This window comes from Pristis pectinata, chromosome 18 (assembly GCF_009764475.1).
Source record: "Pristis pectinata isolate sPriPec2 chromosome 18, sPriPec2.1.pri, whole genome shotgun sequence".
Lineage (NCBI taxonomy): Eukaryota > Metazoa > Chordata > Chondrichthyes > Rhinopristiformes > Pristidae > Pristis > Pristis pectinata.
The window spans coordinates 21,288,555-21,315,332 of NC_067422.1; the positions used below are offsets into that span (position 1 = coordinate 21,288,555).

At 41.0% G+C, this 26,778-nt stretch overlaps 1 protein-coding gene across 4 annotated transcripts in view; it reads right to left on the reverse strand.

The window, feature by feature from the left end:
- LOC127579874 (matrix-remodeling-associated protein 7-like) overlaps window positions 1-25,406 on the reverse strand; it is an 88,514-nt gene extending 63,108 nt beyond the window's left edge. For 2 of the 4 annotated variants that reach the window (XM_052032902.1, XM_052032901.1), the window contains exon 1: window positions 24,935-25,403. In XM_052032902.1, coding sequence (XP_051888862.1) covers window positions 24,935-25,291 — 357 coding nt within the window. In that variant the 5' untranslated portion in view covers window positions 25,292-25,403. Of the gene's footprint in view, window positions 1-24,934 lie in introns of all 4 variants that reach the window. The other 2 variants (XM_052032900.1, XM_052032903.1) reach the window with 2 other exon arrangements.
- Between the last annotated feature and the right edge of the window lie 1,372 nt (window positions 25,407-26,778).

Below are 26,778 nucleotides of genomic sequence, written 5' to 3' on the forward strand. Positions count from 1 at the left end.
TCAAAAATATTCACTAACACTCCAGTAAAGTTTGCATTCAGCTTTGAAACAAATACTCCAGAAACCTAAACCCATTAACAAATAAAAGCAGGATGTGCTAAGAATACTGGGTCAGACAGTATAGGTGGAAAGGGGAACTTTTGGGGCAAAGACTCTCCAGAGCTTGCCAAGTATTGAAACTATTTTAAAGCTGCAGGCAGGGTAGTAAGACTGAGAAGGGAATCTCTGAAGGCCAGGGATGCCCTGCCAATATACTGTTTACAAAGCCATCTGGTTGTCAGATTAATGAAGGAATTAGAGAAAAAATGAAGGGCCATGCAGGTCAGCTGTTAAAGATAGCCAAAACTAAAAGAATGCTGGTAGATAAGGCACTGTCTCAGACTGCTTGATACAAATGCAGAATAAACTTTCATGCTGGCATATAGAATGGCTGTACCAAATGTCTATTTTGGAAGGGGGTTGGTGGGGGAAGGATGAGGATCCTGCAGGGTTAAAAGAATGAAGTAATATGTTCACAGATAAGAAAATCAGTGGCCAGTCTCAGCTATAATTGCTGCTCAGTGGAGATGGTTTAATTTGCACCTGTTGATAAGCAAAAACCACTAGTGAGGAATGGAGTCTTTTGTTTATATTTCAGTTTGAAAGCTGACATCTCAGTGTTGCACTCCCTCGTACTGCTGTCTGCTCAAATTTGTTCAATCTTTGAACTCCACAGGCTGCTTTTTGTTTGAATGTTTAAATAGTGCATCCAGCTTTTCAATAGAGGCTTTCTAATATTTAAGTGTGGTTTAAATGATTCCAATCTCAAAGCAGACAAAGCATTTCTGGCAAACCAAGAAAGTGAAATCAGAGTAAAGGAATATTGTTTAGTCATGATTCAGAGCAACTGGTGTTACACAAAGTACATTGCCATTTACGGTTGTGCTTTCAGTTTTAGAGGATAATCACTGCTCAGAACAATGTGCTCTGCCAAGTTAGTCACCAGCTACCCAAATAAACCATCTGAATCACAAACAAAACACTAATGGTCAAGACAGCCAGGAGTCACATTTAACCCAGTTTGGTGTGACCTATTCATGCAGTTGACTCAAAACTCAAGGGGCTCAGCAAGCTACTGAATGGTTCCAAAACATGACACCAAGAGCAAACCGAAAACTACCTGGCACCAACCTAGACACCAAATTGAAACACTGAAAATTGCCCCAACCAGCCCTTTCCAAACATCTGAGAGATTGGTTTCAATGGAGTGATGCTCACAGCATAGTTGAAGTACCAATCATTCTTTCAAATCATTTCTTACTGACAGAAGCTCAACTCCAAAATCCCTGGTTACATCTCACCTCAAAACTGAACAGAATAGCCTGAGAAGTCCTCTACTCCAAAACAAATTCTCATAGCATGAGAAGTGATCCGAACTAAAATCAATTTGGGTCAAGAAATTGCAGAGATCAGAAGGTACTGGCAGAATTTACAGGCCACCATGTTTTGATTTCTGTCCCATAATAAAATCCAAGTGTGAAAGGGGGAAGTGGGAATCAACTTGCACCTAGCCTGGCCACATGAACTTCCCTGTAATAAGGGTAAAGAATATGTATACAAGACATGTACAAGAGTGTCAAGGAGCCATTTAGGATTTCAAAGATCAGAGCTCCTGTTCTGAACCTTGGGAAGAGATGTGAATATCCATTTCCCTCCACAGCAGACTTCATTCTGAAGATCTTGGGAGAACCAAGCAAGTACCCTGTCAGTACCATCTGCCCCACCTGTTGTGGATTCTTTAGACCCACATAGGATTCTTGACCGAGAGAACTCAAACCAGAAGCATTGAAATTTAACACAATTCATCAGGGTAGTGATTAAAAACACCCATCATAAAAACAGCTACTTAAATTATTCACATGTGCAATGTACTGCAAAGCCATTGGTCATGTTTAAGCTTATTCATGGGCCTTGAAGTTAATTCTGTGGTATGTTTTGCATCTTTGAGAAAAAGATGCACTACAAGCATTGATTCTTTCAAGTCATACCAATTAGGATGAACAGGTTATCTGGCAGCTTGTCACAAGACTGTTCTAGACAAAGCAACTGGTCAGCGTTGCACGTTTCTACTCAAACTCCATATCTGCTTTCATGAAGAATGTCAGTGCAATAAAGAACCCATTTGTAGTAAAAGCAGGTGGCCAAGGTTATAGACTCAATTCTGAGAGGCAGTAAAGTCTATATTGTCAGCAAAGACTCCCAACTGAACAGCAATACCTTTATACATGTGGCAAAACTGTACAATAGGGTCAACTTTGTTCAGATCAAGAACTCAAGGTCATAGTACTCCAAAGTCTTAAATACTGAGGCAGTTAGCAAATTTAAGCAATTGGTTAGAAACTGAAGTCCTGTTCTGACAATCAGGATTTTAACAGTCTCGAAACCATTCAGTTTTTCCAAAGCACAAGATGTAATTAGACTGCAATTCTGGTCACTCACTATGGGAAGGATGTTGAGGCTTTAGAGGGTGCAGAGGATGTTTACTAGGATGCTGTCTGGATTAGAGGGCATGCACCATCAGGAGAGGCTGGACAAACTTGGGTTCTTTTCTCTGGAGCAGCAGAGGCTCAGAGGTGATCTGTTGGAGGTGTACAAAATTATGAGGACAGATAGGGTGGACAAGCAATCTTTTTCCCCATTGAGTGATCCAATACCAGAGGGCATCATTTAAGGTGAGGGGGTAGGTTCAGAACAGATGTGAGGGTATGTTTTTTTTTAAACTCAGTGGTGGATGCCTGGAATACATTGCCTGATAGGGTGGTGGAAGCAAATTCTTTGGGAGCTTTTAGAGGGGCTTGGATGGGCACATGAGAAAAATAGAGGGATATGGGCATTCCGTAGGGAGGTATTAACTATGTCAGCACATTGTGGTCTGAAGGGCCTGTTCTGTGCTGTACTATTCTATAACTGCAGATCATTTAACACTTAGTTGCTTGCAACAGAATCTCCACCAACAGGATTTGACTCAGTGCTCATGATGCCAACATGCAGCAATACAAGATTAGCTGGACCACTAACATTGCAATCAACCAATTCAAGAATAAACAAATCAGCAAGAGGGGCAAGTGAGGATTTGAAGAAAAATAATCATTGTTTTGCATCAAGTCATCTTGCAACAATACAATGATGAATGCTTTGAGGAAGCCTCAAATGATTTGCTATTATGGTAGGGATTGTGGGTTTGAGCAGACTGATGGTGGATACATCTACCAGATGGTACCCCAAGGGGACGGGGAATGTTAGTGAGGTACAGTCCTAGAAGTTGTCAATACCATTGCCAATAATCCATTCTGACCAGTCACGAAGTGATTCCCACAAGTCTGAGGATATTTCTTAAGTCTTTCCCCCCCCCGCCCCCACCCATGAAGGGGTTCTGAATAGAGCTCAGGAGGGAACTAAATCAGGCACACTAATTACATTGCTTGACTGTTGGGGGAGGCAACCAACTGTAAATAGAGCTCTCAGTGATGGGTGCAACTGGTTTTAGGGCCAATGTTAACCTGTTATCCTCCCTGTGGATTAAGCACTTTGTAGAGGTGGCTTTTTGGCACCTTTCCAGTGACTTCAAGTACATGTTGTGGGTAGTTCATGTCTCAAGCATGAGGATTGGCACTACAACTGCATAACCTTGCATCAAGTCAGGGCTTGATCTGCAAATTCTTTTGACTACTGGAGAAAGACTGCGTTGGCACTTTGAAACCAATTCCTCCATTGATGTCTAAGAGGCAACTACCAAGATTGGGAAGTTCACTGTTTTCCAGGGTTGCATTGTGGACTGGTGTACAGAAGAGTTATAGGACCTTTCTTTTTGCAGATAGTGCAAAAGACTCCGCTTCATGGACCTTATCTTCACCTCATGACAACTGAGAAATGCAGGGTACAGCACCAACCTTGCTTTTGACCTCATTGGTAGCCTGCAACTTGATCAAGGACTGGAATGCACTCCAATTTATCTGCCCACAAATGCACTTGAAATTCTTTGTTACGTTGGCTTCATATCAAAGTCAAACCAACACATCTACAGATGTAATCTGTCAAGATCAATTTCAAATAGGGCTGCATCATTGCCCCCAACATGCCCCTCCCCACCACAACCTTGTGCTTCAAATTGATCAAAACTGGTAATACATTCCAGATCCGATGACAAGCAAATCTCAGACAAGTTGCAAAATCCAGACACTTAAGGCAAATCTACAAGCCATTATTGTCCAAGTTAATAATTTTATGCTACTGCAAGTTTATTTTTAAGATCCAACCAATGGGGAAATTTTCTTGACATTAGATCAGTCTCACTGATCAATTGCAGGGCACTAAATATACCAAGATGTGGTTGGAATTCACTTCCCTATCAGAAATTAGTAGAATACATGCAAGCTTATTTTCATGTGCATTAGCTTTCAGACTAGCTGTTGTGCAGGAAATGCATTCACACTAAACTGGCTGAGTTCAATAGGAAACCCTTAAATAACCAAGCACATATTCCAATTTGAGCTCCTCTGTTGCTCCCCAATTCACAAGTTTTTATTCTATAGAGACCAAATTAATGAAATATAGCAAAAAAAAGGAATACTTCTCAATGGGAGTCCATTCACACTGCTAAAATTTGTGCCAACTTTCCAAGTGGCTAATCACCATCATGCATAATCTTAGAGGGGTTACCACCAACTTTTGATGTACCAAACTCAATTGATGTTTAGAATCAAATGTGCCTTTCAACTGGACTGGAAAACTAAGTGTAGAGTCTACTTAGTATTACACCAACTTATTGTTTCATTCCCTTCAAAATCAAGAGGGAAAGCATTTTCTAGGTGGAACACAGGGCAAGTACAGTGGAAAGTACATAAGCAGTATTACTGCAATAGGCAGAACATTTAAGCAAAACCAATTAGGAACAGTGGGGCAGGAGAACAAAACTTGTAGAATTCCACACTGATAAATAAAGCACATGACATTTGCTTTTACTTCCCATAAATTATCTGTAGGATGTGCTAGCCAGTGGTATAATGCTAAGACCAGGTAGATAGCAATGAAAGTATTTGTCCTTAATGCAACTAAATGGAAGTATACATTCAAAATCAAATGGTCTATTCCATCTTAAATCTGTCTTTAAGAATACAAGTCATCTCAACTATGCTTCTCCAGCCTTGGAGAAATCCTCAATCTTTTCTGCACCCTCTAATGAAATGACATCCTTCCTGTTGTGGTGACAAGCACTTTCAGTCCAGGAGGTAGACAGCACCAGCAAGGTGGGGGAATTACAGACAATCCCCAACTGACCCCAGTGGCTTGCTAGGTCATTTCAGAGGCTGTTTCCAAGTAAACTACATTACCAGCCTATGGGATAGGTGGTCAGACAAGATAAATCAGCAGATTTCCTCCAACTGAAGCACATTAGTGAGCTGAAGCATTTCTTCAAAAACCGATGGCTGCACCATTTGGTAAACTTGGAATTGCAAAGACTAAATCCATAGCTGTGATGCTGCAGTTTGGCCTCTGGATCATGTCTGCAGACATGTTCTAATTGCAGCTCATGTCCTTTAGTTCTAGTATTCTCTCAGCAAGAGAAATCCATTTGCCACTTATCTACTGATGAAAATGTTGGAATCCAATCAGATCTCCATACCAACAAAACATTCAGGTCAGAACTAGGCTGACTCACTAACCAGCTCATTCAAACTCATGTGGTGGCAGCTGCATTGTAGACTTGGCCTTCAAGCAGAAGGGAGATTTGGGTTAGAGTGTTATTTCTGGTGTAATGTGCAAGTTTTCTGTGAGCAGTAGGACAGGACTCAACAAGGGAACCAACAGGAACTGTTGTCCAGGATGCACAAGTGCTTCACTGGGCGTCAGTTCCATGTTTGCCTTAATGCAAGTCACCCTCCATTCTCATACCATGTGTCCAAGCATGGCATTCCACTAATTCCCTGGTTCAGGTGGAAATAAAAAGGCAGGTCAAGGTTCAAAATTATGGTTTGGCCAACTCAAACATGCCTTGTTACTTAGGCTTGTGAACATGCACTCAACATCCCCTTGCATCAACTTGGACATTATCTTTGATCTATTACACCTTCAAAACCAATTTAGACATGTACCACTGCCAAGCTTAGAATTGTTCAAACACTGCAGTGCTTCCAGAACTGGAGTCTTTGGTCATTGTTCTAAACTGCTCATTTTGCTAATGTTATACTTAAGTGATTAGACCAGGAACAAGTGTGGCATTATTTCTTAGCTTCACAGAGCAACTTATGAGAGTGGGTTACCAGATAATAGGGCAACTCAATTAGTTACTGATCATGTATTTGCATATGTACAAGGAATAAAAACTACAGGTGAGACAAGCTCCATATAGGAAAGTATATGGAAAAATAGACCCCTTGGTCCACCAAGCTGAACAAATCCCACCTACCACATGGTCTATATCACTATTCCCTGCCTGTTTATGTCTATTTAAAAGCCTTCTAAACAATCACATTTGCTTCTACCACATGCCCTACAGCATGTTCCAGGTACCTACTACCACCCTCAAAATCTTGCCTCAAGTATCCTTTAAAGATTCATTGTCACCTTAATTCTGTGCCCTTAGTATGTGACCTTCCCACTGTTGGGAAAGACCAACTCCTACCCCATCTGTGGATCAATGTTTGGACAGCATCAGATCATTACACAGCCTTCAATACTACAGAGAAAGGGATTTTCTGGTCCTGTATACCTTCAAACCCAGAATCAGGGGGGGGGGGGGGGGGGGGGGGGTGGAATTCACAATTCAGATTTATAGCCAAGTTGAGAGAAGTTGATTTTTCACCCCATTAGGAGGAATAACCTCTAGCTAATTGGAGCACTGATCTACTGAAAATACTGGCAGTGTCACCGTATCCAGTGACAGTGGCTATCACTTTTGAAATTGTGTTGGCCTCAGGTGAGTTTTATTGCTTGTCTCAGCTGCAGTATTAGCCCAAAATTATATTTGAACTGTATTAGTTCTTAGTTATTTCAGTCATCAAGCTAAAAACCCAACTTCACATTAAGTGTTTTTAAAAAAATACATCTTCACCTCCAAATACCCCCATCTTGGGTTTTAAGTTGACTTGAATAATATCCATCTTGTCTGGAAATCACACCACAGTTACAAGGCATATGAATTCACACAACTGCTACTCTTTAAAATTAAGTTAAATTTTATGTTGCAATATTACTCAGGACAAGGGTGAAAGGCTCCACCAGGCAATAAACACCCCCAATAAATTCTAGGATACAAGCAGATACCTGAAGTTCAGCATTAGCTGGATAAAAAGAAGTTAATCTAGGGAAATGCACATGTGGGCATGTCAGAATAAGCACACTTGGATAGGATTCCAAGTTTGCATTTCAATGAAATTAGAACATGCATACAGTATCTTATTCCCTCAAGGAGATACTCAAATCTCTCTCAGCTGCTTTAGTGGCTAAACTGACACCTGGCATCTATAAATCTATGGGATACATCACAAATCTGTTTTAGTGGTAGTGCTAACATTCCTCTTCAAATGGACTATCTGCAGTGTTACTTCCAGAATATCTTACATAGAATTAGGTCTTCAATTTTCAGATTGCTGAACTAAAGCCACCTTGTTTCTTATATGGAGGTAAACTACATATAAGGCTGCTTGATTCATCCAATTCAAGCAAGTGATTAATTTCCCCAATTACAACAATCATAAACAAGTTTGCCCTTTGCTGAAACTGCACATTTGCAAAACCACTTAGCCTCATCTTTCAACCCTTTGAAAGTTGTTGCAATGTCACGTTTTAACCAAACTTCAGTCACCTGCTCTAATATTGTTCTGCTTCACTTTGTGCTAGGAAATGTTAAGGACAAACAGATTCCACATTGTTTTGCAGTACCAAGTTGGCCATATTGTGAATGTTAACTTCATGCTGACAAGTTTTCAAAAAGTTGTTAAAATCTTGTACCATTGTTCTAGCCAAAAGTGGTTCCATATGCAGATCAAACATGCTAAGATTTAAAACATTTCTGACTAGAGATCACATGGTGTCCAAAATAAAAGTGTCAAAAATACCCTGTTAAGGCCACATCTATGGGAAGAGAAGCAGTGAGTGTTTCAGGTCAAAGACCTGACAAAGCTGCAAAGGAGTGGGAAGTTTGTTGAACTGCAAGAAGGGTGGGAGGTCTCTGATAGGGCAAAACCAGGGTGACCATGGGCTAAGCTGCAATCAAGGTTATCTGGTCAATGAAAGGGAGTAGTTATGACAAAGAATATTGTCAAAAGTAGAAGTTGCAAAATGCAGAGCGTGAAGACATGCCCAGGTCAGGCTGGACATGTCCTCCACTCCCAGAGAAAAAGCCAAGTTAAGTCACAGATTGACTGATAGATGAATCAAGCTATACAATTCAAGAGACCAGAAGTCAGTAGACAGACAAGGTTCTGTTCCTCAAGGTTGCATTGGGCCTCACTGTAGCAGTACAGGAGATCATGGACAAAAAAGGTCAGAATGGGAATTGAGATTTCAACTGGTAGGCAATGGGAAGCTCAGGGTCACCATTGCTGATAGAAAAGTGCTTTGCAAAACAGTTACCCAATGTGTTTGATTTAGATAAAGTTAATACAAGATGCCAATTTTTGTATAGCAACCAAAGATCTTGCCCAACAGGCACTGTCTGTAGCCTGTCACATTCTAGCAAACCAAGACAAAAACAGGGTATGTTCTCAAATTTCACCTGCAAGCCTTCAAAACAAGTAACTACTGGGGATTTCACATCTGATCACTCATTGAATTGATGCTTCAGGATGAAGCAAGGACAAACTTGATGTTAAACAATTATTTCCTTCCTCTTCACAGCCATTACTAGCTGAAAGGCCCCCCGAGGATTGCTTACTAGTTTATAGCCAGTGGAAAAGAAATACCAGATTACTTCAGAAGCCGTGTTTAGAAAAGCTAGAATTTCTAGCACATTCTTGTCATTTAAACTGGAACCAATCAGCTAAGTTTAAAAAGCATTGCACAACCCAAGAATTCTCCCCAAATCCAAACCATTAAGCTTGTATTACCATTAGAAGCCTACAAAGATCATTAAATGTGAACAAATTTGAACATTTTATTACTATCTACTATCTTTGGAGCAGATGGAAACAAAATTTAGTTCTGATGAAACCAACTAGGGGTTTGTTTACAGTTCATTCAATTCAACATGGTCAAGCCATTTTCTTCAGCCACTATTTGTAACTGAAAATTTTAAGTATAAAGTGATGGATTTCATCTACTGAAGGTAGAAATCTTATTTCACAGATGAAATCAGGGAAATATTAAGCAGGTTGTTATTGTATTAGGAAAGCAGTTTATAAATACAGCCATTGGACAGGTTGTTTGATTCTGTAGCTGCTAATGAGAAAGCATTGTTTTTGATAAATACTGAAGTAATCAAATTCTGCAATTATGCAAAATGAAGACTGCAGCATGTGAATAAACTAATGTTCTTAAGCAAGCTCTAATTGGGACAATGGATTTTTCTAGCCATTTTGGTTAATTGCAGCTTAGTAAAAAAACTTGTCATAATGCTCACTCAAATTAGTTGGTCCTTCCCAAATACAAAGTTAGAATTTTTAATGGGGTCACAAAGCATAGGTAGTTGTCCCAGAACTTGCAACTTAGAGGGGATTTAAAGAGATCGGGGAACTTGCATACAATATTTTAAAACCAATGAAAATGGAACCAATTTGTGGGCAAATATTTCAAGAATTCAGACTGGTCTCCACCATGTGGGACCTTGTCAAAGGTTCAGGAGCCCATGGGATCCAAGGCGAGTTCAAACTAGATCCAAAATTGACTTGGTAGAAGGCAGAGTGCAATGCAATTCTGATCAGTAGGAAATAGCTTTTTGTCAAATGTAACATGGTATTAGTCTTGAATGTCAGCTGTTGCAATCAAAACAGTTACAAGATGAAAGCAACTTTATTGTGTGAACTCCTAATGTATAAGCAAATTTTACAGATCTGTGCCATAAGCAACAATGACACTAATTGGTATTGCCAGTCTATTCAAGAATTGGGAGTTAAGAGTTGAAGGACAGCATCCTCTGGCAAGGATGAAAGGCAAAGAAAGTATGACAAGAACCTTGGACAACAAAGACTGTCAATAAAGAGCACATGACAAATATAGGCAACTAATCAATTGAATTGGTTTAAGAAATTGGTTTGTCACATGTACTGAGGTGCCATGAAAAAAAAAACTTGTCTTGCATACCATTCATACAGATCAATACATTACCTTGTACTGCCTCTTGATGCACTGTGTAAAACAATAACTGAAGGCAGAATAAAGTGCAAAAGCTCCAGAAAGTGCAGTGTAGGCGGACAACAAGGTGCAAGGTTATGATGAGGTAGATTGAGGTAAAGAGTCCATCTTATTGTACTAGGGAACTATTTGATAGTCTTAACAGTGGGATAAAAGCCATCCTTGAGCCTGGTGGTATGTGGTTTCAGGCTTGTGTCTTCTGCCCAGTGGGAGAGGGGAGAAGAGAGAATGCCCAAGGTGGGTGGGGCCTGATTATGCTGGCTGCTTTACTGAGGCAGCAGGAAGTATAGACAGATTCCACGGAGGGGAGGCTAGTTTCCATTATGTGCTGAGCTGCATCCACATGTAAAGGCCAAGGCAGCACATCAGTGCCTCTACTTCAAGAGGCTGAAGAAATTTGACATGTCCCTGTCAACCTGCAATTTTTAAAATCAATGCACCATAGAATGCATCCAGATAGGATGCTTCACAGCTTGCTATGGCAACAGCTGTCTGTGACTGCAAGTAGTGTGCTGAGCCATGTCCACAACTCTGCAATCACAGAAACCAAGCTCCCTTCTGTAGGCTCCCAGAATAGAGGTAGTAAGAGGGAAACACAGGAGGGCAGAAGGACTACAAAATACCCTTGGCAAGATAGAGAATCCAGAGAAATTCTACAATTATATTTTGAGCATAGGGTAGCCAGGGAAAGAGGGGGTTCCTAGCAAGGAAAGGGATAATCTACATGTAGAGCCAGTGGATATGGGCAAGGTGCCAAATGATTCTTCTCATTCCCTAAGAGAATAGAGTTTGTGGATGGATACATCAAATCTGGAGCATGTCAGTGTTAGGACAGTGGAGGCATTTGATGTCATGGAACACAAGGGTTGATAAATTCAAGGCAAGATGAGATCCATCCTAGGATGCTACAAGGGGATTGTTGGGGCCCCTGGGATTTTCACATCTTTGTTAGCCAAGCTGAGATAGAGACCAGAGGATAGCTCATGTTCATTTAGAAGCAGTAGGAATAAGCCAGTAACTACAGGCTAGCGGGCCTTGCATGAGTGGTAGGGAAACTGGAGAAAATCTTAGTAGGATTTGTTACATACCAGCAACAAAAGAAACACACCAAATCATGTATAAGTGTTAGAAACTTTTATTAATAACTACTTATGATAACAAAGTGTTAGAATGTTATAAGTAAAAAATGTTAGATCTTAAACATTAACCCCAAAAACTAAACCTGAAGTGTGTGTGGCAAACTCCAAGTCCAGGAATAGGTCTCAAAGTTCAGTTCAGCAAGCCATAAAGTGAAACTTGAGCAAAGGCTTCTTCAAAACCACTGTTGGCTGAAGAGAAAATGTAGGGATAGAATAAAGATTACAAAATCCAAATGTTCCATGATGGAACCCATACGACACCTCAGTCACTGATGATCTCCATTGCTTTGTTCTGAACTATCTGCCACCGCAAAAGGCATTTGAATCATGGCTGTCCACACAAATACCCATTTCTCTCTACAGGTTAATGGCAAAGTGGACTCCACCGATTCCTCCAAAAATCCATACATTGATTGTAGTGACAGACTTATTGTTTTTCATCCTTCAATACAGAGACCAGTAGGCAGGGTGTCTCTCTCCTTCTGACTGAAGGAAAGCATCAGCACGTCCTTATCTCCTGTTGTTGTAATCATGCCACACACTTCTGTGCTATGTCTTAAAGGGACATACACCAAATAGTAACCTAATCCAAAGGAATGTACATTTAGAAAGGCAGAGGCTGATCAGGGATTGTCAGCATGGCTTTGAGGGGAGGAATCCCGCCTCATTTGATTGAGTTGAGAGGATAACCAAGACTGATGAGAAGGCAGGCACTTGACATCAACTCAGTGGATGTTTGAAAGGCATTTGACAAGGTCCTGCATGGTAGGCATGCCCAAAAGTTAAGACACACAGATCCAAAGCAAGGCAATTAGCTTGGTGATAGGAGGCAGATAGGGATGCTTTGTTTGAAATTCTGTGACAGTGATGTATTGCAGGGATCAGTGCTGGGACCTATGATGCATGTTAATGACTTGCATGTTTATGTAGGGGAAATGATGAGCAAGTTTGAAAATTGGTGACATGGATAGAGGGAGGTTGTCTAAAGTACAACAGGATATTGGTTGGAAAGTTGGACAGAAAGTTTAATCCTGACAAATACAAGGCAAAACATTTCAGCAATGTCAGATTGGGTTTTTTGTACATACTTAATGGTAGGGTATTGAAAGAATGCTGATGAATGCAGACTTGGGGGGTCTAAATCCATATTCCCTGGAAGTGGCAATACAGGTAGAAAGGGTCCAGGCAGTAAATTGCATAGTTGCTTTCATAGGTCAGGGTATAGAAAACAAAAGTTAGGACAATGTTGCAACTTCACAAAACACTGGTTAGGCTACACTTGAAATATCATGTGCAATTCTACTTGCCACATTAAAATTAAGAATGTTGTAGTAATGGGGAGATTCACCAGGATGTTACCCAAATGGGACCTTAAGGAGATTGGATAGGCTGAGTTTTCCCTGAAGTGGAAGCCGAGAGGTGACCCGAGGATAGATAGTCAGAATCTCTCTCTCATGGCAAGGCATCAAAACAAAGAGGGTGCAAGTTTAAGAGGACTGGTTAAGGGGAACTGAGGAGAACTCCACACCACAAAAAGTGCAGTCTCTGGAACTCACTGCCATGAAGTGGAATCAGATACAACCACAAGACATTTAGATGGGCACTTCAATAGGGAAAGTACACATATCAGATGGGATTATAGATGGACAAATGGGTCAACCAAAGGAAGTGTACATACAATTATAACAAGGAAGCACTTCAATTCCTTAATTTCAAATACTTGCATTTTAACCAAACAGATCTGTTACCCAAATGATAGATTGATTACTTGCTGATAGTCTTCAAAAGAAATCTACTCCAGCAGCAGAGATGAAAATCCTTCTGGAGTTCCAAGCAGAATGGTGGCTAATGCACAAAAATTGGTGGAGAAAGTCAAAGCAAGTCAACACCAAGTGCTCTCAATAAAGACCTTCCATCAAACATATGACAGTAAAACCAAGACAGTTAGCATCTGACCAAAAGAGGGTTCAGAAATTGGGCCAGTATTTAAATTGGGCATCGAAGCTGCTCCACAATCGTCATAACAAGTTATGCAAGCAGAGATGCATTGTGTCAGGTCGGTAATACCATGTGTACTATATCCATCATTTCACCTGCACTCGTTACTTGTGTGCAGTTAGAGTGCCCAGATTGACATTGGATAATCTAGCACAAGTCCAACTACTAACTGTACTGAGAAAATAGGCCAGACTTAATACTGAACATTAGTCTGTGCAAAAGCAGTTGCATTTGGCTGTTTTGCTGGCCCCATCTTTTGAATGGCAAATACTGTATTTTGTCAAGTCAATGTTGTAGGAATAAGCTAATAAAACCCCTGCAATCAAGGCCTCTAAAATCTTTAAGATAATGCAAGCATGAAGTAGGAAAATGCAAATGTGGTTTTATTAGTACTTCATTTCAAATCTATACTATGTTATGGTTTACCTGAACTTATTCCTAGTAATTGTCTTCAGTGTCCATCTGATTGTGAACTTGATAGAACACAAGACATCAAACATACAATGTTCCTTATCATCATCTGGCTTCAAAATGGAGAGTCAAGATGTGTCAGTCAGAATTAAGGCAACTCAAGCAGCACCTCTTGCAAGGGTATTAAAGCCCAATCATCTTTGCTAATTTCCAACTGCAGACCTCCATAGGTCAGCATGGAGTATACACAAGCTTTAAAACTGAAATTATATTCAAGCCTTGTTCAGCCAGATTTGACTTTAAATTTAAAATCAGTTAAATGAAAGTTACTGATTAACAATTCCCCTTCAAGCCAAATTCTAAGCCAAACTAGCAAGTTGAGCTCAAGTAGGTAATAAGGACAAGTTGGACATGTGCAGAACCAAGAGATTTAGTTGAAATTTGACAAATTTTAAACCACTTGAAGATCAAATAGGAGACAGAAAAACTAGGTTTGTGTTGAACCACAATCAAAGCTAGATCCAAATCAGACTTCCAGTCTGAAAGAGACAGCCTTCAAGTTGAATTTATCACTACATAGTTTTAAAGTAGGGAAAAGCCGGAGGGTCGCCACCCTCCGGGAAAAGCCGGAGGGTCGCCACCCTCCGGGAAAAGCCGGAGGGTCGCCACCCTCCGGGAAAAGCCGGAGGGTCGCCACCCTCCGGGAAAAGCCGGAGGGTCGCCACCCTCCGGGAAAAGCCGGAGGGTCGCCACCCTCCGGGAAAAGCCGGAGGGTCGCCACCCTCCGGGAAAAGCCGGAGGGTCGCCACCCTCCGGGAAAAGCCGGAGGGTCGCCACCCTCCGGGAAAAGCCGGAGGGTCGCCACCCTCCGGGAAAAGCCGGAGGGTCGCCACCCTCCGGGAAAAGCCGGAGGGTCGCCACCCTCCGGGAAAAGCCGGAGGGTCGCCACCCTCCGGGAAAAGCCGGAGGGTCGCCACCCTCCGGGAAAAGCCGGAGGGTCGCCACCCTCCGGGAAAAGCCGGAGGGTCGCCACCCTCCGGGAAAAGCCGGAGGGTCGCCACCCTCCGGGAAAAGCCGGAGGGTCGCCACCCTCCGGGAAAAGCCGGAGGGTCGCCACCCTCCGGGAAAATCTCAGCACTAAACTTGATTAAGTCTGCCTTGCAAATCAATCCTTATCCTTTCAAGATGTTCTTAAACCATGCAAAGTTGTTAAAGGTTTGCAATTTGCAAAAGTCAGTGGGGGGAACTGCAGAATTGCACTCTTTAATACTCACACCATCTACAAGGGCATCTCAACAAGTGCCATGCACTTGAAATCAAATGGAGTATTTCCAGTTAAATGGGTTGAGGTAGGCCTCATCTCAAGTTGGTTACATTTTGGAATATCATCCAGTTGTCCAAGTCAATTTTTTTTTAAACAACAAAAGCATTCAGGGCATTAGAAGTAGCCAGGGCTCATGTGGGCAAGGTGAACACAAGCCCAATCGGGGCCTATGCTTTTTGCTCAACTGTAGACAATGAAATTCTATGCATCAGAATAAAAACAAGATTGTTCAACCCATTGCTTCAATAATCATTGATGAAATCTGAACCATGTGTAGATTATGCAACTATCCTTCCAAACCTCTTCATTGACACCCAGATACAGGTAGTATTTCCTCCCCTTAAACATACAAATTTTATCCATTGAAATATTTGCTATTCTTTACAAAGAATTGGTCGTCACCTGCTGTTGCTGACAGCAATCTGACGAAGTGAACAAAGGAAATGACAACTAGTCATCCTAAATCTTGTGCTTTATGCAGTGTAGAGACTGAAATATATTCGTGTCTCCAGCTATGGTACCCAACAATTCAATCTTTCCAAAAATTCTCAAGTGATTGTTAGGATAAACAACTGAACGTCTTATCAACTGTTTGGACTCAAAGCAGATGCAACCAACATTCAGACAGGATAATCTGTTGTGGAATGAAATATCCAAGTCTATTCAGCAATTTCTTTGCAGTGGCCAAAGAAAGTTATTAAACCAGAGGATGTGCAAAGTGGCCAAAAGAGCTGTGTAATTAAATCCATAGCAATGTAGGGACTCTTGACACCAATTCCAAACAGAAGCACCCATTAACTATGTTGGTTATCAATTTTGCAAGGTTTCCAAATTAAACTCAACTGAAATTTGAAAATTCTTTGTACATTTATAGCAGTCAAGTACTTTCTACTGTTTTAAAGAGAAAAATTATTGAAATCACAACACTCCTGTACATGTTAATGAACCTTCATTTTCCTTGTTAAGACTCAAGTAGCTGCTGAAAACATTAACTGCTGTTAACCAATCCTTTCAATGCTACGATTTTGAATGACATTTTTATACAAAGAGTCACTTCTCAGAAGGCATTGAAAAATATTTTCTAATCTCCAGCAAAGTACACTTCTCCAAACTTAGAAATATGCTGTGTTCACTTATTGAGAAGTCCACCAAAACCAGCTTGACTCACTTCTGCATCATGAGCCAGATAGTCATTCCTTAAGCACTTAATAAGTTGGATGATATCTGCAGTAAAACTGAAGACTGACTGCATTGTCCATGCAGTCTGCATAGCATTAAAAATTCCTCAGCTAATGTTTTAAGATTCATATCTTGCTGCACCTACAATCAATAAACTGCCAACATTTGTAGTTTAAGTGTTCACTCTAAACATTCCTTCAGAATGTTTAGTTGGCCCATCTCAAAATTGCTCTTTGCTCATCTGAATAAAATCTGTTCACTAACTTTACCAGTTTTATCCAAAATAACCATGTCACTCTTCTCCACAAGTCAGTTTTATGTGCATGAAGCCAACATGTGGTCACACTGTTAAAGTCTTAGTCATGAGTCAGCCAAATACTAAAATGCATTGGCAATGAAAGTGCTCACCATTTCACCACATGATTAAATGTGGTCAAAAGTCACCCTGCAATTCACAGTAATTGTCTATTTAGAGTGGTTATCAGGAGGCAAAAATCTTAACCTCTTGTCACAAATAATTGCAAACTATCTCAATGGCATAATGAATTATTTCAGTTCTAATAGTAGAAAATTAGCTGTGGCTTCACAATGTAGACTGTGATTTCCACCCTTGCCTTAACTACATTCCCACCAATAGAACACCTTAGTGAAATTTTTAGTACTGGTTCCAGCAAGCTTGGTGAAAACTTGCATTTCAGTAAGTGGGTACATGGGAAGAACACTACCATTCTGCTCCAAACCCAGCTGGAACTTTTCTACAGCTACCTCATTTCATTAGATTTGTTAGTGAACCAATTAATACAAATACAGCCAATCACTGAGGAATTTTGTTTGGTCTGCACTTGGAGCATTCGAGTCAGATAGTCTTATGTAAGCCAAATCTAGATTAGGCTGTGACAAACCTGGCATTATGCATCACTGCCATAAAAGTCAAGAGTTGGGGGTGGTGAAATTATAGGTGAAGTGTTGGAAAAAGCCAGAGCTTTATATCAATTTACAAATGCAAGGCATAACAATCAAGCCAATTTATACCAAATGTTCTCTTCCTGTGCATCATCTATGTCTACCCAAAAGCCTCAAACTCCAAACTGCCTGCTTCCACTACTGCTGGTAACCCATTCCATGCACCTACTATTCTCTGCATTAAAAACTTGGCTCTCATCACCTTTAAACCCTTCCCATCATCTTAAAAGCATATCCTCTGGTATTTGACATTCTACCCTAGGGAACAGATTTTGACCATCTACCCTCTGCCTCAATTTTAAAAACCTCTACCAGGTCTCCCCTCAGCCTCCAACACTAGGGAGAATAACCCAAGTTCATCCAATCTTACCTTATTGCTCATACCCTCTAATCCAGGCAACATCCTGGTAAACAACTTCACCTTCTCCAGTCTTCCTCTAATGGAGTGACCAGAACTGCACACAATATTCCAAGTGTGGTCTGACTAAAGTTTTATACAGCTGCAGCACGACTTCCTTGCCCTTATACTCAACATCCCTATCAATGAAGGCAAGCATGCCATATGCCTTCTTTAACCACCTTATCCAGTTGCATAACTACTTTCAGTTAACTATAGACTTGGATTCCAAGATCCCTCTGTACTTCAGTGCTATAAGGGGCCTACCATTGACAGTAAGCTTTCTCCTTTCATTTGACCTCCTAAAGTGCAACACATCACACTTCCCTGGATTAAACTCCATCTGCCACTTCTCTGCCCATATCAGGAACTGATCTATATCCCACTGTATTATTTGATAGTTCTTTATACTGTCCACAACTTCACCAATCTTGGGGTCATCCACAAACCTGCTAATTCACCCATCTACATTTTCATCCAAGTCATTGATACATCAGTGGCCCAAGCACTGATCCTTGCAAAACACCACTGGTCACAGACTGCTAGCCAGAATAACAGTCTTTCACCCATGCTGTCTTCTATGGGCAAACTAGTTCCAAATCCAAACTTGAAATTCACCCTGGATCCTACACATCTATCTTCTGAATCAACCTACCATGAGCAACCATAACAAATGACTTAAAGTCCATGTAGATAATATCCACTACCTTACCCTCAAGGACCTTAGTCACCTCCTTTGAACTAGTGCTTTTGATAGAAGACCCTTGCAAGAATGAATTGAGATCAACTCCAACCCTAGGGATACACTAGGATGCACTCTACAGTTAGAGTTCTTTTGGATAAGGTGGCAAATTGAGGCTCCATCTACTTTGTCAGATACATATGCCTTGGATTGAACATTCCAATGTCTTGGCCAATATCCCACTCAAAACAGTACTGAAAAAATCTCATTAATATGCTGTTTGCCGTGTAGAAAATTATCACGGTATTACTTGCTACTAATCAAGGCCAAACAACTGAGTGATCACTTACCTGGATGCCTCATCTTCAAGCCCAACTTGAAATATTCTTATTAGCCATCACCAATCTTTTAACCTACACCCACCAACTTCTGAACTGATCTTTTCAGATGGCCCAATGATCTTCAATATCAAGCTGGTACACTTCATTCTAGATTGAGACATCAGCAAATTCAAATATTAACCCTGCTGTTCCCATGCAGTTTATAGATGTTTCTTGCCCCATTATCACTTTTGAAGAATCTTGAACCAATGTATTTTGCCGGTGTGCAGTTGCCGTGGTTTAATTACTGAATTTATTCCAAAACCAGGATTATTGATGGAGATTTGAGTACTACTAAAGCAGCTGAGAATTAAAGTTTAATCAATCTGTAATGGATCAATCACAATTATTAAACGTCACGTTACAAAAACAATCAAATTGCTGCTTGACATGGGTCTACATTCAATATTTGTTATTTTTACCTGGATCCCCAAGATATCATTATCAACATCAAATCTATTCATGAGCCAATAGCTCTGTACAAAATTCAAGATTTACAACCCTCTGAAGAAATTTATCATCTTTGTTATGAAAAGCCAACTCCTTATCCCAGTCTAATCTCTGTACTTTTTGGAAATTTTTCCATTGAAGGAAATCAATGGAATCTTACCTGTCCTCAAACAGTCATCCCAGAAATAAAAGCATAATCTCCATCCCCAGACAGTAGTTTACATTGCACCAGCTCTCATGTACATCCTACATTTGGACCACAAACTAAAAGAGCTTTGAGATTATTGTATACCATTGTAAAGCTTTTTTTAGAAAAAACACTTCTAGTATAACTAAGGCCAATACTTTATTTGCTCATGCTGAAATTGAATTGTTAGTATAGAGAAAGGGAGGCCACTCATGTTCATTTAAAGTACCTGCACACACTGTTAAAATTCTGATGAACCAGCACACCACAATCCTTCACTTGTTTTCTTCCAGAAATACACCTCATTCCCCACAACAGTTTTGCAGACTGCCATCTTACAATTCAGTAGCTTACTTTTTAAAACAAATTTGGATCGATTACTGGATTAATATTCAGAGCCCTAGGCTAGCCATGTGGAAACATGTGAATCCTGCTATGACAGAAGGGCAAATTAAATTAGTCATTAAATGTCAACTACAACTTGTAACAGCAGTACTCAAAACTATTTGATTGTGTTAGAAACCCATCCACTTCACCATTGCCCCAAAGGAAATCTGCAATCCTCTTATCTGGTGCATGGGACCCAAAACCTTTGGTGACTCAAACAGCTCACCAAGCCAACAAAATGGTCAACTTTTGAAGTATAGGCAAAATATTTCCAGGCTGCCACCTTAGGTGACCTTCTTTTGCCTCAAATAGAAAGTCAGAAGCAATTCTGCAGGGAGAAGAGGAGGATAAGGGGAAAGGGATTGTTGACATTTCAGGAAGGTGATAATCTCCTGGAATTCTCCCCAAAGGAGAGTGAAGGTTATACTAGAAGTATTAAATAGGAAATAGATTTTTGAATGATCAAGGAATTGAGGGTTATGGAGAACTGGGACAGATCCACCACATCCCCATTTTAGACACTACAGCTGATTTTTCTATACTTGGTCATGTTCTTTATTAGAAACATGAAACTGAAAATTTGGCTGCTAAGTGCTTGGTTATCCCAAAGGTGTCAAAACATCTATTTCACCAAGTAAATAAGTTATCAATGCTATGGTCAGTGCTTGGGATCAAGTTTACTGTCACAAGAATTGGGCATTGCTATTTTAAAAATCTGTGGGTTAACTCAAGTTTGCAATTATAAAGGCACCAAGTTCCAAATTCACTCAGAACAGGCCAGGTTTAATATGAGATAAAGGGAAAGTGTGTCCTGTAAACCTTATGAGCACTCAGTAGCAAGAGCACAGAATCAAAGATTCATGTAGATTGGGGGGGGGGGGGGGGGGGGGGGTAAGATTCTGAAGCCCACAATGAAAAAATGGAGAGATGCACAATGTGAAAGATTGACCACTTAACAGTTCACTGGGACCACAGTTCTATTGCAAAGTGGGAAGGCTATTAACATTCAACTCAACTTTCACCCAAGTCCTCAGGCTTTGTATCAAAAATGGATGGTTCTCACACAAGGTTTCAAACTTAAGGCTGTAGTTTACTACCCTGAAGAGCAGGAAAGTTTATGGTGGATTAGGGCCAGAAACTACCAACATCGCAAGATTTAGTAAATCATTTAATAAATTACTGAACATAATGGTTACAGAATGAGGCTGTTGTCCCAGTTTATCACTGGTCCCCTACTAGAGATACTAGTTCCACTCCCAAGCCCTTCCTAATCCAATTAACCAATTCCTTCTTGAAGGCCACAACAGAATCTACTTCCACATCTTCTGTCAGTGCAGCCCAGATTCCAACCAGTGCAAGACCTTTATAGTTCTTTCCTTTTAGTTTATAAGTGTCCTCTAATCCTCAATCTAAAAGGCTTTTTACTATCCTCTCCAAACCCCCTAACTGGCACAAGATTCAAACTCACTGGTTTTCTCCAAAGGAAACTGCCCCATCCTCTAATCCATCCTTCTTTGTAGTCACTCACAGGAACTAATATAATGCCTTCACATCCTTCCAATAAATGTGGCTCCTAGTATTCAACACTTTCTAGTTGAGGCCATACCAGAGCATAAATATTTAGCAATGATTTCCCCACTTTTATACACTGCCTATTGAAAAAGCCAAGAATTGTATTTGTCTTGTTGTTAACTATTTTCACAACTTGCCCTTTCACTTTCAATGTGTACACATACCCCTAGGTCTCCAAATTGCTTCTCATTCTTCTGACTAAAATACATTTTCACATGTCTCTGAAGATTTAAAAGGACCTGAGGGGCAACTTTCTCCCATGCAGAGGGTGGTGAGTATATGCAATGAACTGCCAAAGGAAATGGTTGAGGTAGGTACAATAGTATCATTTAAGCACCTGGATAGATACGAGGAGGGTCAGGGCTTAAAGGGATATGGGCTGAACACAGGAAATTGGGACTAGTGGCACTGCGGTTGGCATGGACTCATTGGGCTGAAGGAATTGTATCCATGCTGTATTGCTCTAATTATTCAACTTAAGTGATGTCTATCCATTTCATCAGCTATCATCTTATTGCAATGAAATTCTTCACAATACAGTACTATAAAGTTTGTATTTGGCAAATGTGGAGAATTGACTTGCACCACCCCTCCAAGTCTGGATCTTCAATATAAAAGTTAATGTCAACGCTAATCCCTGGGCAATACCACTATTCACCTTGATCCTTATCTATCACTCTGCATGGATATGAAATTGACCACATCCCTTGAAGCAGATGACAAACTTTGACAATATGCCAGTTATGGCACCTTACTAAAAGTCCATCAGAAGCTCAAGATCATCACCTGAACTACATTACCCCCAACTCAAGACAACTTGGTTAATATGAAACTTAAAATAAATGGGCTTGTGCTTTGTTACAGTGAATGAGGCATTCTGCTTAAGTCTATTGCTTCATTTTTGTGTTATTAAAACTGGCAACTCTTGCTGTAATAAGCAGAAGACCAAAGGATGTTGTACAGTAAGTTTGCCTTGCTTATAATGATCTGCCTTTGGACTTGGTTATGCAACTCATGTTGAACAACTGTGCAACTGAAGAGTCAGTGTTCCTTGTACTATTTCTGAATTATGCATTACATAGATGAAATTACATTTGTGCTAACACTGCTTGGTTTTAAACAATACTTGGAACAACATTTAAAAAATCTAATTTGGACATTGGGCTCCTTCATGAAAGCTAGGTTTTTTTTAGTGGAGCATTGAAATACATTCCCTATGTTCACAAAGTTACTGTACCAGCAAAAAAATTAATACATTGCCAAGTTTTGAATAATGCCAAACTCAAACCTTATGAAAGTCACCAAATTCAATAAGGTGAAGCTCAAAACTTAAATTCCATGTAGAAAGGTACCATGCTGCCATGTTTAAACAGGTGGGCATGTTCTCATTAATATTCATTCCATTTCTGTATGGAAAACATTTGTAAACTTTCCTCGGGAGTGGAACCAGGGATTAAACTATTTTCTCCCATGAAGTCTCAAGAATTCAGTTCTTCCAGGCTCTGACTGGAACCTATTTCACCCCCTCCCCCTTTCTGCTTATGGCACTAGGTTCACACATTCTTCAGTATCAGTTTACATAGTTGAGCAGAATAATTCTTTCAAAGGTGGACTGTAAAAGAAGCCACAAGCCCAATCCCTTTCCAAAAATCTAATTTAACTTTTGTTTTTTTGGAAAAACTAGGCACTTTTTTCTAAACAGGAGAAGTCAGATCGATGCTCAAAGTAGCCCCAAGTCCAACCAACTATACAAAAAGAATGGGGGTTTTCAGCTCAGTGACACAATATATTGGAACTAGACCAAGGTGAGCAGCTACTTCTAAATAGTGAGGTCATCTGGCCAATAATTCAGAAAATTGTTCAACAGTAGGCTTACAAGCTTCACTTTTAATAACTCACCCAACTACAGAAGACCAGATGTACACAAGCCTTACAGGGGTTCATATCCAGAAATCAACTTCTAGTTTCTACTCATTTAAAACAAATGAATTGGCAGCTGTGTGAACATTGAGTTTCTTCTCTCCACCCCCTACAGAAAATATTGATTTCTAATCCTCAAATTTGCCTTGCAGGGTGTATTTAAGTGTTCTTCCAATTAATGCTGGTCAAATTGTACATTAGATCATTTCAGTCCCAAATCAGTCATTTAATTAGGATAATCAGACCAGATGCTCAAAACATTTAACGATTCAGATACTGAAATGATCTGACCAAATAGTACAAGAGAACTCATTGATAGTTCAATCTCATTTCATTTAAAACCTCCTCAGATTTCCAGCACTATTTTATTTACGCAACTCAAAGTCTTAATACCTGCAAATTGCATGTCAAGACGATGTGAATAATTGTTGAGTTTACCAACCCAACTTCAACCCTAATAGAAAGTTCACCCAAGATCCAACCTTCAAAAAAGTTTATTTTCTATTCTTAAAATGTAGAAGCATCAAGAGCAGGAAGACAACACTTGAAAGAAAACGCAACTCTAAGATCACTAAGCCATATAAAACAATTATTTCACGTGATTTTAAACTGTCTCCTGCGCGTGGTTTCACTTGGAGAAGTCTCAGACTTGGGTTTAGAGTTAGAGACACAAGAGACTGCAGATGCTGGAATCTGAAGCAACAAAATCTGCTGGAGAAACTCAGCAAGTCGAGTAGTATCTGTGGGAGGAAAGAAATTGTCGACCTTTCGGGTCGAAACCCTCCATTAAGACCGGTTGCATTTGAGTCGCGATGCAGGGTTTCGACCCAAAAGGTCGACAATTCCTTTCCTCCCACAGATACTGCTCGACCCGCCGAGTTCCTCCAGCAGATTGTCAGTGTTAAGAGTTCAGTGGGAAGAACTGATTAAGTAACGCTCCGTTTAGATCATACTAATGATCAAGAGTTAAACTTAAAGATAAGATTTGAACAAGACGTGAAGGTCGCCAAGGGAACAAGTCGCAGTTCCAGGGGCGGGGGTGGCCCGAGTCCAGTGTCACCTGCCGCCTGTCGATCCTGGACTGGAGCGGCGGGGTGTAGCAGACGGCGCGTCACACCCACTCGGCCCATTGTTGTCTCGGTGTAACTGAGGAATTTAGGAATTGCATCCACACTTCAGCCAGAATGTGTAGTTAATGCTTCTGGATCAGGTTTAAAAAACTCATTCAGTGCAGTTGGTTAAATACGTTATCAACCTGCATGGGTTAGTTAAAAAAAAACGGAGTGAATAAGCGGCTGAACGCTTGCAGTGCGTGCCGAGGCGTTTCTCGGTGCGCTGCTGAAGAGCAGCTATTGATAAGTGTTGGATATGGAGCCAATGCAGCAGCGCTCCCTCCCCGGCACCAGATGTTGCCGACTGCCTGACAACACCAACTTTTTTTTTGAAAAACAACGCCATAGGCGAATCTTGAAACTTGGACGGAATTTGCTCCACGTCACCTTGTCCTAGACGCCTCGGCAATAAGACTTCACTTCCAACAATATTCCGTTCCACAAAAGAAATGAACACTGAAGAGACAATTTGCAATAACGGGGCGTTCTCTTTGAGAATATTACCTTAAGTTTCTCCTCCGGGCGAGTGGGCTCTTGCTTTACTTGGCTCCCCCTCTCCTGGGGAGGCGCAGGCTCCCGCTCTCCGTCCGCCGCGCCGACCTCCTCCACCGTCGGCTTCGCCTTGGTTGGCTCCGGCTCCCCGACCCCCGGCTCCTCGCTCACGCCCTCGGGCTTCCTCTCATCCTCCGTCTCGCTTTTAGGCTTTTCTTCGGCGTTGGTCTCGTCAACTTTGGAACTCGCCGCCTCATCCTTGGCGCTCGCATCCGAAGCTCTGAATTTCAGATACAAAGAGGCAACCAAGACGGCCAGCAGGGTGAAGAGCAAGGGCACGGCCAGATACGCGTCCACCGCCACCTCCATCCTCGGACTCCAGCAGCAACAGCCCACTCAGATTCTGCTCCCACCTCGATCCAGTTACTCTGCTGGCCAACGAGGCTATTGAACTAAATCACAGAGATGACATGGAGCGATGAATCGGATTTTAAGAGGTCGTCATTTCCTACAGCCCGCCCTCCTTTTATGTTTAAAGGCACCGCTACCCCAACATATAATAATCCCCTGTGTTCATCACCGCCTTATTGTATATGAGATGAACTGTTGATCTCTCAATTTACCTCGTCATGGCCCTTGCACTTTATTTGTCTTTCTCTGTAACTGCAACACTATATTATGCATTTTTTTTCCTTTTGCACTACCTTATGTATGGAATGATCTGTCTGGATGGCATGCAAACAAAAGCTTTTCACGGTATCTTGCTACATGTAACAATAATGCATCTATACATCCTTCTTATGCTTATTGCTGCCTCACTATACATAAATGCATTTATCTCCCTGTGTAAATCACAGCCGCGTTATATATAGACGAATATGTGCTCTGTGTTTGATACAGCTGCCTCATTGTATAAACTCCCCCTGAGTTTATCTGCTTCATTGCAAATAAACGCATTCAAGCTCCCTGTATCCAATCATCACTACCTCGCTGTGTTTAACAGTATTGCTGCCTCAGTGCATTTAAAGGTATATACACATCCCTGTTTAAAGACTCAATCTGGTTGAGAGTCCCAATGATGAAGTGCACAAAGGTCTCCAAATAATACCTGTAATATGGACAAAGAGATCTTGTTCTTAGGCAGCCTCACAGGATCAAGAATGACTTGTTTCCACTCTGGCTTTGTGGTTTCTGAGGTGGCGATTGAAACCAATGTGTGGATTCATAGACCCTTCTATAGGTGGACAGGCAGTAGCTGATGGGGTGGGTGGACGAGGTGGTGCATTCCTCCTGCCACTTACAGAGAGCCTCCGGGTGCTCCTAATGCATATCCTTGAGGTCCTCAAGACCGTCCCATATGATCCTTCTCCACTTTGAGCGGTCATGGACCAGAGCTTCCCAGGAGTCATGGGATGTTGCATTTCCTCAAGGAACCTTTGAGCACACTTTTGAATCATTTTCTCTCTGCTGGTAATCTCTCATGACAGAGCTCAGAATAAACTGTCTGTTTTGGGAATCCAATAATGGGCATGGAAATGATCTTCAAATATCCTTCTCCTCAATCAACCAAAGGCAGTGTTGGTAAATTGAAGGTGGTGGTGAATTTTATCTTTGATGTCTTTCAATGCTCCATTGAAAGACATCTACCTGAGTGACAAAGTCAGCTCTTCTGGGTTGCTCAACCATAGATTGTCACAGGGATCAGCAGTCACATCAACACTTTTCAATGCCTACGCAAACAACCTGACAACAGTGGAGTCATTTACTTATGAGGATGACCTTGTCTCAGCTACACAATGTGAGGGCAACCCTCCCAATTTATTTTACTTATGTGGAGACCAATAAAGAAGATGAGG